Source organism: Somniosus microcephalus, chromosome 12 (assembly GCF_052327205.1).
Source record: "Somniosus microcephalus isolate GS21.2 chromosome 12, FLI_Smic_1.0, whole genome shotgun sequence".
NCBI classification, from domain to species: domain Eukaryota; kingdom Metazoa; phylum Chordata; class Chondrichthyes; order Squaliformes; family Somniosidae; genus Somniosus; species Somniosus microcephalus.
Window position 1 is genome coordinate 66,094,596 of NC_140998.1, and position 13,667 is coordinate 66,108,262.

The 13,667-nt window shown below is 46.5% G+C and overlaps 1 protein-coding gene across 13 annotated transcripts in view; it reads right to left on the minus strand.

Annotated features, from left to right (window-relative positions):
• The window catches only part of eml1 (EMAP like 1), a 310,966-nt gene that overhangs the window by 4,763 nt on the left and 292,536 nt on the right, over nucleotides 1-13,667 (minus strand). For all 13 annotated transcript variants that reach the window (XM_086003007.1, XM_086003002.1, XM_086003006.1 and 10 more), the window contains 2 exons: nucleotides 4,297-4,392; nucleotides 1,301-1,431 (listed from right to left, as the gene is read on the minus strand). In XM_086003007.1, the coding sequence (XP_085859133.1) occupies nucleotides 1,301-1,431; nucleotides 4,297-4,392 (227 nt within the window). The remainder of the gene's footprint in view (nucleotides 1-1,300; nucleotides 1,432-4,296; nucleotides 4,393-13,667) is intronic.

Here is a 13,667-nt window from a genome sequence, read left to right on the forward strand (position 1 = left end):
CTTCACTCAGAGGGTGGTGAACCTGTGGAATTCTCTACCACAGAAGGCTGTGGAGGCCAAATCACTGAATATAATTAAGAAGGAGATAGATAGATTTCTAGACACAAAAGGCATCAAGGGGTATGGGGAGAGAGGGGGAATATGGTATTGAGATAGAGGATCAGCCATGATCATATTGAATGGCGGAGCAGGCTCGAAGGGTCGAATGGCCTACTCCTGCTCCTATTTTTCTATGTTTCTACTCCGATCCCTCAGCTGCAAAGGGTTTGAAACTCTTCGAACTAATGTGTAAAATATATTAGTATATACAATAAAGCTTTAAATTTCTGAATCTTCTGATACAGGAATAAGGAAAACAGTAACAGCAGCAATGCACAAGACAAAGGAAGAAAAGGGAGTTAATGTTTCACAGTCTGAGGACAGTATAAGTCAGTGGAACACTATGGCCCCAGAATTCCGCCAATTTCTCGCCATTACTCTGGCAGAACGCCCCAGAAAATAGCAGAGATTTGGTTGTGCCACCATTTCCAGGAGCTTCCTGTTTGTCTTGTAAAGGGGAGTCCATCTGCCTGCCCCTCACTTGGCAAGAGGGCTGAGCCAGGTGTTCCCACCCCTTGGGCTCACTCGAGACCCAGCAAGTGGCTTGGGCCTTGCTTTGGGTGTCGACGGGACGTTTGCTGGGCTGGTGGGCAGGTGAGGTCGAGCCTGGGCAGCTCTTCCCACAGGTGGGCTGGTGTCAGAGTTTACATACTCAATGGCCAGGCAGGCACTGGAGACGAGCCTGAACCGGCACTTGTGCCAACATATCCCATGGTAATGGGGTGACCTCTGGCTGACCCCACAAACTCTGGGGGGGCATGATCCTGGTATAACTGCCAGCATTGCACCCCATTGATTTTTAGCCCTTATTTATTATATATATATTTTAAATGCCTGTTGATTCAGTATTTCTGCTGTTTAAACCAATACAACACTTCACTGCTTGCCATGTTATTAGACAGCAATAGATTCAGTTCTCAACTGGAAACACACTATGAAGTGATGGAGCGGATGGACTGCACCTGTGATTGCACAATCCTAGCCAGACCGTTCAGTGGCTGACAGAGAAAAATTTAACTGGACAACAGGCATAGAGGCCTGGGAGCAGGTTACCTATCCTAACCTCTGATAATATGAATGGACAATATGGAAAGGGACCCAAAGAAGGGAGGCAAAGTTGTAAAGTGGGGTGGAGAGATTCTTAGAAAATTAAGTACACGTAAACATTAATAGAAAGAATATAGAAAAAGTGAAGTCATACCCTGGCCTGTGAACATGGACATGAAAACAGATGCACTTTGCCAAAGTCATCGCCTGTAGACAAAAGTTTTTTATCATTGGATCTGCACACAGCATTGATGTCAGTTCCGTCTGATCCTTCAGGCCAAACTCCTGCAACACACAAGATACATTGCAAGTTGTTAAAAACTGGGGACACTTCTATCTTAGACTTCTCCAACTGAGGTAGCTGCAAGAAAATCACTGGATGTCAGGGTTAGGGATGGAAAGATCCAACTTCATATTTAACATTGGATGCTCATGGGAGTGCCTGCCTGGACATGCTTTGAACCTAGTGGTTGAAGTGGGCTACAGGATTAAAAAGTGAAACACAAAATGGAAGAGGTGAAGATGGGAGGAGATACCTACGTGTTAACCTACAAAACTTAAAAATGCTGATCATTCCAAAAAAAATACAACTGAAAAACAACTCTGAAGAAAGACCTATGGCCAAGACCATTGTTTCAAGGTGACTGAATAAAATTAATTCCTCTTTATAGCATTGGATTTCAGGATTTTGTTCATGTTTTGGATCATCTTCTGCACTTCAGTTTGTTTTTCTGTGAAAACTAAAACCCATAGCCTCACTCATGACATATGAAAATAAATAATGACGATGGGAGTGCAGTGGGGACATGAATCTTTAAGCTGCAGCTATATCCAATATTTCACGAGCAGTATTATAGGGAAATAAAACTAAAACAGACAAAAGTATAATTTTTGAAAGGTGGATTTAGAATTTTCTGAAAGGGTTAATGAGCTGTGATGATATAAAATTCAGTTCTTGGAGGTGAAGTATGAGGGTATACCCCCAGGAAATTTAGCTTTTAGACATTTCTGTAACATTTTTGTTCCTTCAAAATTAAATAAAACTAGTTGTTACAAGTCACATCTGACTCTTTGCACCAAGGGAAGGCAATACTCAGAGAGTATAACAAAGAAAGTCCACGTGTATGCAGATGCCATAGCTTCTGTTGAAGCAACTTGCTGGTCTTTAATGATTCTCTTCTTCCTCAGAGATGTATCAATCTACTAGTTCGTGTTCGCCCAGTTAACCTGGTTGACTACTAGTTGATATTTCCAAGTTAGGCAGAACCTAAGACCACACCTTGAGTATTGTGTGCCGTTTTGGTCGCCTTGTTCTTGCCATGGAGGGAGTGCAGCGAAGATTCACCAGACTGATACCTGGGATGGCAGGAATGACGTATGAGGAGAGATTGGGTCGATTGGGCTTATACTCGCTGGAGTTTAGAAGAATGAGAGGGGATCTCATTGAAATTTATAAAATTCTAACAGGACTAGACAGACTAGATGCAGGAAGGATGTTCCCGATGGCCGGTGAGTCCAGAACCAGGGGTCACAGTCTAAGGATAAGGGGTAAGCCATTTAGGACTGAGATGAGGAGGAATTTCTTCACCCAGAGAGTGGTGAACCTGTGGAATTCTCTACCACAGAAGGCAGTTGAGGCCAATTCATTAAATATATTCAAGAAGGAGTTAGATATATTTCTTAAGGCTAAAGGGATCAAGGGATATGGGGAGAAGGCAGGGCCCGGGTACTGAATTTGGATGATCAGCCATGATCTCACTGAATGGCGGAACAGGCTCGAGGGGCCGAATGGCCTACTCCTGCTCCTATCTTCTATGTTTCTATGTTTAACCTAAATATTTTAAAGCTGGAATCTGAACTCACAAGCTAATAGTTTGGTAGCCGAAACTGGCACCGCCAGAGCACCAGACAGCACCGCCAGAGCACCAGACAGCACCGCCAGAGCACCAGACAGCACCACCAGAGCACCAGACAGCACCACCAGAGCACCAGACAGCACCGCCAGAGCACCAGGCAGCACCGCCAGAGCACCAGACAACACCGCCAGAGCACCAGACAGCACCGCCAGAGCACCAGACAGCACCGCCAGAGCACCAGACAGCACCGCCAGAGCACCAGACAGCACCGCCAGAGCACAAGACAGCACCGCCAGAGCACAAGACAGCACCGCCAGAGCACAAGACAGCACCGCCAGAGCACAAGACAGCACCACCAGTGCACCAGACAGCACCGCCAGAGCACAAGATAGCACCGCCAGAGCACCAGACAGCACCGCCAGAGCACTAGAAAGCACCGCCAGAGCACCAGACAGCACCACCAGAGCACCAGACAGCACCACCAGAGCACCAGACAGCACCACCAGACCACCAGACAGCACCACCAGAACACCAGACAGCACCACCAGAGCACCAGACAGCACCACCAGGGCACCAGACAGCACCACCAGAACACTAGACAGCACCACCAGAGCACCAGACAGCACCACCAGAGCATCAGACAGCACCACCAGAATGTCAGACAGCACCATCAGAGCACCAGACAGCACCACCAGAGCACCAGGCAGCACCACCAGAGCATCAGACAGCACCACCAGAATGTCAGACAGCACCATCAGAGCACCAGACAGCACCACCAGAGCACCAGGCAGCACCACCAGAGCATCAGACAGCACCACCAGAATGTCAGACAGCACCATCAGAGCACCAGACAGCACCACCAGAGCACCAGGCAGCACCACCAGAGCATCAGACAGCACCACCAGAATGTCAGACAGCACCATCAGAGCACCAGACAGCACCACCAGAGCACCAGGCAGCACCACCAGAGCATCAGACAGCACCACCAGAATGTCAGACAGCACCATCAGAGCACCAGACAGCACCACCAGAGCACCAGGCAGCACCACCAGAGCACCAGACAGCACCACCAGAGCACCAGACAGCACCACCAGAGCACCAGACAGCACCACCAGAGCACTAGACAGCACCACCAGAGCACCAGACAGCACCACCAGAGCACCAGACAGCACCACCAGAACGTCAGACAGCCCTAAATTATTTCAAGAGTTGGGATTCATTTTTTGCGTCAGTGGAGTTGTAGTGAGGTTGTAAGTCCTCACTTACAAAAGATACGAATGAACAGGACACTTACCAAAAACATGAAATCCTAGTGTGCACGTATAAGTGGCCCACTCAACATCCCTGACATTTTCAACACTCACCACTTGCTTGCAGACTGAAGGCATCCCTGTACATGTAAAGCAAAGTAAAATGCACGGATTCAGTCACACTAGAGTGAATGGTAAATAATGAATTTAATCACTATAATCTGTATTCCACAGGCTACTACAGAATCATTTCAAGCCATGAAGCTATAAATTCAAGACACCAAACATGCTTCCTGGGCTGGCATTCACCAGTTATTCTTGTGATAGGAATATTTACTGTTACAGCTTAAACAATACAAATCCATTTGAAGATAGACTGCAAATCACAGTGTCAACATCCAAGATTAGAATAAATCTTTACAATTAAAAATCTACCTCTATTAGTTAGATAATGCCCTTTTTGATTGTAACATTTTGGGATTTGTTTCTAATATAAGGAAGGATGGTCACATTGCACTAAAAGAAAATGCCCTCTTATCTCTCAGCCTTGGTTCAGTGGTAGTACATTCCCCCTGAGTCAGGAGGCCATGGGTTCAAGCACACACTCCAGGACTTGAGCGCATAATCTCGGCTGACACCTCACCGGAGTACTGAGGGAGTGCTGTACTGTTGGAGGTGCCGTCTTTCAGATGAGATGTTGAAAGGACATCCTGTCTGCCTTCTCAGGTGGATGTAAAAAAATACCACGACACTCTTTAAAGAGCAGAGAAGTTCTTTCAGCGTCATGGTCAACATCACTAAAACCATTTAATTGGTCATTGTTGCTGTTTGTAGGATCTTGCTGTGTGCAAATTGGCTGCTGGATTTCCCTACATTACAAAATGATTCATTGACTGTGAAGCACTTTGGGATATTCTGAGGTCATCAAAAGCATTATAGAAATGCAAGTTCTTTCTTTCTTATGTGGGTGGCAAAGCATTTTGTTTTAATTTATGTTATTGATGAAAGGTCAGAGACTGGGTATTCTGCGGCAAGTGCCTCACCTCCTAGCTCCCCAAAGCCTCTCCACCACGTAAAAGGCACAAGTCAGGAGAGTGATGGAATACTCTCCACTTGCCTGGATTGATGCAGATGCCTCAACATCAAGAAGCTCGACACCATCCAGGACAAAGCAGCCCGCTTGATCAGCAGTCCGTCCACCACCTTAAATATCCATTCCCTCCACCACCGGCGCACTGTGGCTGCAGTGTGTCATAAGAACATAAGAAATAGGAGCAGGAGTAGGCCATTTGGCCCCGCGAGCCTGCTCCGCCATGCGACAAGATCATGGCTGATTTTCTACCTCAACTCCACCTTCCCGCACTATCCCCACATCTCTTAATCCCCTTCGTTCCCAAAAATTTATCGACCTCTATCTTGAATATACTCAACGACTGAGTATCCACAGCTTTCTGGGGCAGAGAATTCCAAAGATTCACAACCCTTTGAGTGAAGAAATCTCTTCTCATCTCAGTTCTAAATGGCCGACCCCTTATTCTGTGACTGTGACCCCGTGTTCTAGATTCCCCAGCCAGGGGAAACATTTTCCCAGCATTAACCCTACATATACATTGGGCTAACCATATTAGTAACAATACTGTGGAGGAGGAATTCCTGGAGTGTTTACGGGATGGTTTCCTGGACCAATATGTCGAGGAACCAACCAAAGATCAGGCCATCTTAGACTGGGTATTATGTAACGAGAAAGGATTAATTAGCAATCTTGTTGTACGAGGCCCCTTGGGTCGGAGCGATCATAATATGATCGAATTCTTCATTAAGATGGAGAATGAAGTAGTTGACTCAGAAACTAGGGTCCTCAATTTAAATAAAGGAAACTACGATGGTCTGAGGAGCGAGTTGGGTAGGATTGATTGGGGAATGGCACTCAAAGGGTTGACGGTGGATAGGCAATGGCAAACATTCAAAGACCGCATGGATGAACTACAGAAGTTGTTCATCCCAGTTTGGCATAAAAATAAAACAAAAAAGGTGACTCAACCGTGGCTAACAAGGGAAATTAGGGATAGCATAAGGTCCAAGGAGAGGACATACAAATTGGCCAGAAAAAGCAATAATCCTGAGGATTGGGAGCAGTTTAGGATTCAACAAAGGAGGACAAAGGGATTAATTAAGAAAGGGAAAATAGAATATGAGAGTAAGCTTGCAGGGAACATAAAAACTGACTGTAAAAGCTTTTATAGATATGTAAAGAGAAAAAGATTGGTGAAGTCAAGCGTAGGTCCCTTGCAGTCAGAATCAGGGGAATTTATAATGGGGAGCAAAGAAATGGCAGACCAACTAAATACAGATTTTGGTTCTGTCTTCACAAAGGAGGACACAAATAACCTCCCAGAAATACCGCGGAACATAGGGTCTGATGAAAGGGTGGAACTGAAAGAAATCAGTATTTGTAGGGAAATGGTGTTAGGAAAATTGATGGGACTGAAGGCCGATAAATCCCCAGGGCCTGATAATCTATATCCCAGGGTACTTAAGGAAGTGGCCCTAGAAATAGTAGATGCATTGCTGGTCATCTTCCAGAACTCAATAGACTCTGGAACAGTACCAATGGATTGGAGGGTAGCTAATGTTACCCCACTATTCAAAAAAGGTGGCAGAGAAAAAGTGGGGAATTATAGACCGGTAAGCCTGACATCAGTAGTGGGGAAAATGCTAGCGTCCATTATAAAAGATGTAATAGCAGAGCACTTGGAAAGCAGTGACAGGATCGGACAAAGTCAACATGGATTTACAAAAGGTAAATCATGCTTGACTAATCTACTGGAATTTTTTGAGGGTGTAACTGGTAAAATAGATAAGGGAGAACCAGTGGATGTGGTGTATTTGGACTTTCAGAAGGCTTTCGATAAGGTCCCGCATAAGAGGTTAGCGTGCAAAATTAAGGCACATGGGATTGGGGGCAAGGTATTGACTTGGATAGAGAACTGCTTGGCGGACAGAAAGCAAAGAGTTGGAATAAACGGGTCGTTTTCCAAGTGGTAGGCAGTGACTAGTGGGGTACCGCAAGGATCGGTCCTAGGACCCCAGCTGTTCACAATATATATTTATGATCTGGATGAGCGAATTGGATGTAATATCTCCAAATTTGCAGACGACACAAAGCTGGGTGGGAGGGTATGCTGTGAGGAGGATGTCATGAAACTGCAGTACGATTTGGACAGGTTGGGTGATTGGGTAGAAACATGGCAAATGCACTATAATGTGGATAAATGTGAGGTTATCCACTTTGGTGGCAGAAACAGGAAGGCAGATTATTATTTGAATGGCAATAGATTGGGAGAAGGGGAAGTGCAAAGAGACCTGGGTGTTCTTGTGCACCAGTCGCTGAAGGTAAGCATGCAGGTGCAGCAGGCGGTTAAGAAGGCAAATGGCATGTTGGCCTTCGTAGCAAGAGGGTTCGAGTACAAGAACAAGGATGTCTTGCTGCAGTTGTACAGAGCCTTGGTGAGACCGCACCTTGAGTATTGTGTGCAGTTTTGGTCACCTTACCTGAGGAAGGATGTTCTTGCCATGGAGGGAGTGCAGCGAAGATTCACCAGGCTGATACCTGGGATGGCAGGAAGGATGTACGAGGAGAGATTGTGTCAATTGGGCTTCTACTCACTGTAGTTTAGAAGATTGATAGGGGATCTCATCGAAACCTATAAAATTCTGTCAGGTCTGGACAGACTAGATGCAGAAAGGATGTTTCTGATGGCCGGGGAGTCCAGAACCAGGAGTCATAGTCTAAGGATAAGGGGTAAGCCATTTAGGACTGAAATGAGGAGGAATTTGTTCACCCAGAGAGTGGTGAACCTGTGGAATTCTCTGCCACAGAGGGCGGTGGAGGCCAGTTCATTAAATATATTCAAGAAAGAGTTGGATATATTTCTTGAGGCTAAAGGGATCAAGGGCTATGGGGAGAAGGCAGGGACAGGGTACTGAATTTGGATGATCAGCCATGATCTCATTGAATGGCGGAGCAGGCTCGAAGGGCCGAATGGCCTACTCCTGCTCCAATCTTCTATGTTTCTATGTTTCTAAGCCCCTTAAGAATTTTATGTTTCAATTAGATCACCTCTCATTCTTCTAAATTCTAAGGAATATAGGCCTAGTCTACTCAATTTCTCCTCATAGGGCAATCCCCTCATCCCAGGAACCAGTCTAGTGAACCTTCGCTGCATTCCCTCTAAGGCAAGTATGTCTTTCCATAGGTAAGGAGACCAGAACTGTACACAGTATTCCAGGTGTGGCCTCACCAATTCCCTGTATAATTGTAGTAAGACTGCTTTACTCTTATACTCTAATCCCTTTGTAACAAAAGCTAACATACCATTTGCTTTCTTAATTGCTTGCTGTACCTGCATATTAACTTTCTGTGATTCATGTACAAGGACACCCAGGTCCCTTTGAGTGCAAACATTTCCCAATCTCTTACCATTCAAAAAATATTCTGCTTTTTTATTTTTCCTACCAAAGTGGATAACTTCACACTTCCCCACTGAAGGGGTAATAGGGTTACTGCAAAATTGCTGTGCTTAAGGAAAACAGTTCTTGAAACTACATCATTCTAAAACAACATTGTGTGCAAATTATGTATATGAACAGCCACCCCCGGATAATTGAATAATGTGTAACCTTTAAATTGATCGGATCTCCGAGGAGGTGTGGCAGCTAAAGGGTGTGTATAAACATGTGATCTCTGCGGCCCCGCAGATGATTGAATTATGTGGAAGTGGTGACATGTGACCTCTGTGGTTGGAAGGAATAAGTACTGAACGTTCGAAGCATTCGGGTGAGACAACCAGGCACGAGCGGCCGGAGCTCTAAGTTGTCTTCCTGATCAGCCCAATTTGTTTGTCTGTAACTGTTAGTCAATCAAAACTGTTCATTGTTGTGTAGGGAACCGTTGGAATCTTAATAAACTGTTTGACTCTTTACCCTTGACAGGCTAGTGTGTGAAATTTATTGAAGTAATATTTTTCGCCACAACATTTGGCGTAGTCAGCAGGATACATTGAAACGTAGATGGACAGTGACCAAGAGGACATGAGTGGGTGAATAGATTTGGAATACCACCCGGAAAATTATGTGATTCAGGCGGCCACCTGTCTGTCTACGGAGTGAGTATCCAAATCGTGCAGAGCCTGTGAATTGGTAAAAGAGACACACCTAGACTTAGAGTGAGTATGGTCTTAATTTACGCGTAAATTATAGTATTGGAAGGGACATTGTCATTGCGATAAAAGACGGTAGATATACTGTGTGTAAGAGAAACGAGTGTCCCCGTTGCCTCAATTGTCACAAATTATCTCAGTCGCCTAGCTTGAGCCGGAATTAAGAGGGCAAATGCCCCACGTGATGGCCAAGGTTTAATAGGTTGAAGGGAACACCGAGAGGACAAGGTGATGGTGGAAACCTGTGAGTGAATGTGTGATACACATGAACTGGTGTGAGAATTGAGGGATAATCCCATCGCGATAAATAAGTGGCGGAATAGCAAGTGAGGGATGTACCGCTGACAAACTGTTGCAAGTACGGTCCCACTGAGAAGTAGACCCGCGTGAAGAGACTCATTCGCAGAGGAAGCGAGGGAAGGTCAGATCACATAATGGCGTCGGGGAAAGACCTTGAATGGGGGCCGGAAGGGTCTATGCAGACGACCAGAAGGGCTTAATAGACAAAATGATTAAAGATGGGTGGGATCCCTCGGTTGTCCCCAAGGAGCAAAAGAGTTGGTGGGAGAAACAGAAACAGAAGAAGGCAAAGAAAGCCGGAGTACTTTTAGTTAATCAGTTATGTGTGTTACAAAGTAAAACCGAACAATTAGTAGAAAAAAGTAAGGAAACAGAAGTCGAGAATAAACAGTGGAGAGAGCGGTATGAACAAACCAGCAAATGGGGGGGGATCAAATTATGACCTCCCTCCGACGTATGTTGCCACAGTAACGGCCACGGCCCCCCCACTTAGTTCTGATGAGGAATTGGGGGGCAAGAAGCCGGCAGCCCTCGTAACGGTGACTGCAGGCGGAGCGGGAGGAAACCCCAGATATAGATATACGGCTTTCACCCCTGGAGAAAAACAAATGATAAACCAGGATTTGGGGAGCCTACAACCGCGGAAAAGAAACGTAGAATTTTGGCAGAAGTTAGAAGAGTTTTATGAGACCCATGATATGTATGAGACCCACGATATGCACGAGAGAGATATCCACCAAATAGTCCTCGCCAAATGTCCAAAGGATCGGTGGGCGGTATTGCAGAACCCGCATAGGGATGGCATGTGGGTACCCACCTTACCTGAAACGAGGCCGAACCGAGACACAGCCAGAATGGGGTTCGTTCAGGCTGTACAGGCCTTAATGGGAGCGTCTACTCCAAATTGGGGATTGATAATGCAGACCCGCCAGAATAAGGGGGAAAACGCCAATGATTACGGGGAAAGGTTATGGTTTCAATACCAAGAATCCTCGGGATAGGTGGCCCCAAAGAGAGACGACCCAGTCTTCGTAAAAATGTTTAAGGACGGCCTTTCGGCTGACCATCAAAAGATCTTGAGAATGGGGGTGGTAGTCGCAGACACATATGACCAAGCTGTCCGGTGGGCATGCCACATTAACCCTGGGACAGGGCATAGCTAAGTACTGTCAGCAATGTGTCACGTGTGCCCAGCACAACCCAGGAAAGGCCGTTAAGGTTAGAATGGCTCACCAACCATGACCAAGGGGGCCGTGGGAGTGTATACAGATAGACTTCATGGGACCTTTACCATCCTCTAGGGGCAAGAAATACTGTCTAGTCCGAATACTAGCCGAGGAAGTAATCCCACATTGGGGCGTCCCTATCCAAATCAATTCTGACCAGGGAACCCATTTCACCGGACAGATAATGAAGGAGGTGTGTGCTATGTTGGGCATTAGGCAGAAGTTTCATATCCCCTACCACCCGCATAGCTCTGGGATGGTAGAACGTATGAACAGGACACTTAAAACAGCCCTAGCAAAGGCCATCCAAGAGACAGGACAAGCTTGGGCGGATTTACTACCCGCAATCTTGATGAGAGAAAGGGCAATTCCTAACCGAGTGACGGGATTAACTCCATATGAGTTGATGACAGGCCGGGCGATGCGCCTGCCGGAAGGAATCATAACGGGGGGATCCGACATAGGGCCCCTGAGGGATCGGATCAGAAAGTATGTCTTGGAACTGAGTAAGCAACTTAAGGAATTGAGGAAGGAAGTGAGGGAACGGCAAGCAGGCAGGGACGAACAGAAGGAGTTGGAGGACCAGGGGGAGGTCCCGCAGGTAGGCGCGAAGGTAATGGTAAAATGTCTGCCAGGACGAACGGGGTTTGCTCCTCGTTGGTCTGGCCCATTTGAAGTCCTAATTAGCGGAGATACGTGCGCCTGCATAGATATGGGCGGGGCTGGCCGATGGAAACATTGGTCCCAGCTCAAGGTATATGAATCCAACGGCCCCTGCACCAGCGAACAAAATAAATAACCCTGCCTTCATGCACACTCTAGGAAACTGAAGGCGGACGCCGCAGCAGAAAACGGCGGAAGAAATACACACGACCCAAGATGAATGTGTTACGCAATATCATGTGTAGTTTGCTTGTTTGTGTAATTATAATATGTAGCCTCGGGAGGACTCAGGCCAGAGTACCCCCAAGGGCCAAAAGAGAGTTACATGTGAATACCTTTTTATACATGTCATACACCTATGCCAAGAGAGTTAACGTTGCCAGCTGTTGGGTCTGCGCCCATGTCCCCACGAACTCAGCGGAAGGAATTCCCCTACAACCAATCCCACTCAGTGATGTTGAGATGGTCAGTTGGATGTTTGGTGTTAGAACAGGATGCACAAGCGTGGGCTGTTATGCCGCCGAGGCAGACGGCAGCACCATAACAAAGCTCCAAAGTCATGGGTACGACCCAGAACATTGTCCTATCTACCACCGTTCCTGAGAACGAGGAGTAAGGAGGGACAAGGAGGGGGGCTATGTCTCACAAAGCAGGGACGACCGGCAGATCCTATTGTGGGCTACAGTAACTGCACATATAGCATTACCTTGCCTGTCGGAGGGGGTAGTGTGCAAGGCCTGGTTACCTTTGTGGTGATGGTAATAATGCTGTATTGCAGCAAAGCACTGTCATCTTTACTATTGAGCAGACCTGTAACCCAACCACCCTCAAACTACCAGAACCAAGAACTGTCTCAGAAGGTGACGTACTTACGCCCAAAACCCCTATATGATGAGGTTTTACGAGTAGCAGAATGAGGTGCGACAGGAGATGGGAACATGGACCCCGGAGTGGAGACCCCGGGACTCGGGAACCGGCACATCACAACACCAATTTCTGCATAAAGACCGGGTATACGTTGGCCTAGAATTATGTGGCTGAAAAATTTTGGCCAAATGGGGGATTGAAGGGGTAATAGGGTTAGTGCAAAATTGCTGTGCTTAAGAAAAACAGTTCTTGAAACTACATCAATCTAAAACAACATTGTGTGCAAATTATGTATATGAACAGCCACCCCCAGATAATTGAATAATGTGTAACCTTTAAATTGATTGGATCTCCGAGGAGGTGTGGCAGCTAAAGGGTATGTATAAACATGTGATCTCTGCTGTCCCGCAGATGATTGAATTATGTGGAAGTGGTGACATGTGACGTCTGCGGCCCCGCAGATGATTGAATTATGTGGAAGTGGTGACATGTGACCTCTGTGGTCGGAAGGAATAAATACTGAATGTTCGAAGCATTCGGGTGAGACAACCAGGCACGAGCGGCCGGAGCTCTAAGTTGTCTCCCTGATCAGCCCAATTTGTTTGTCTGTAACTGTTGGTCAATCAAAACTGTTCATTGTTTTGTAGGAAACCGTTGGAATCTTAATAAACTGTTTGACTCTTTACCCTTGACAGGCTAGTGTGTGAAATTTATTGAAGTAATATTTTTCACCACAACACCTACATTGTATTCCTTTTGCCATGTTCTTGCCCACTCAGTCAACCTGTCTATGGGGGAGAAATTCGGTTGCTTAGCGCCTCCCGTTAGCACCTCTGTGGGGCGCTAACGGGGTGCTAGGAACTTTGCGCCCGAGCGCGGCAATTTTAGCACCACTTGCGAAATTGACCAGTCATTTTGCGGCAGCGCTAAACACTACCGCCATGATCTCCTGCGCTCGCAGATCATGATGTCAGTCAAGCGTGCAACACCCCGGTAGCGCCCCGGACCGGATATTGAGTCGCATCCCCTGCCTTAGCGCCTGCCACTGGAACGACAGGTAGAGGGGAATGTTTTCAAGTTGGAAAGGGGCTGGGGTAGAGCTATTTAAAGGCATGCGCTTCCTGTCTTTTCTTGTCATCA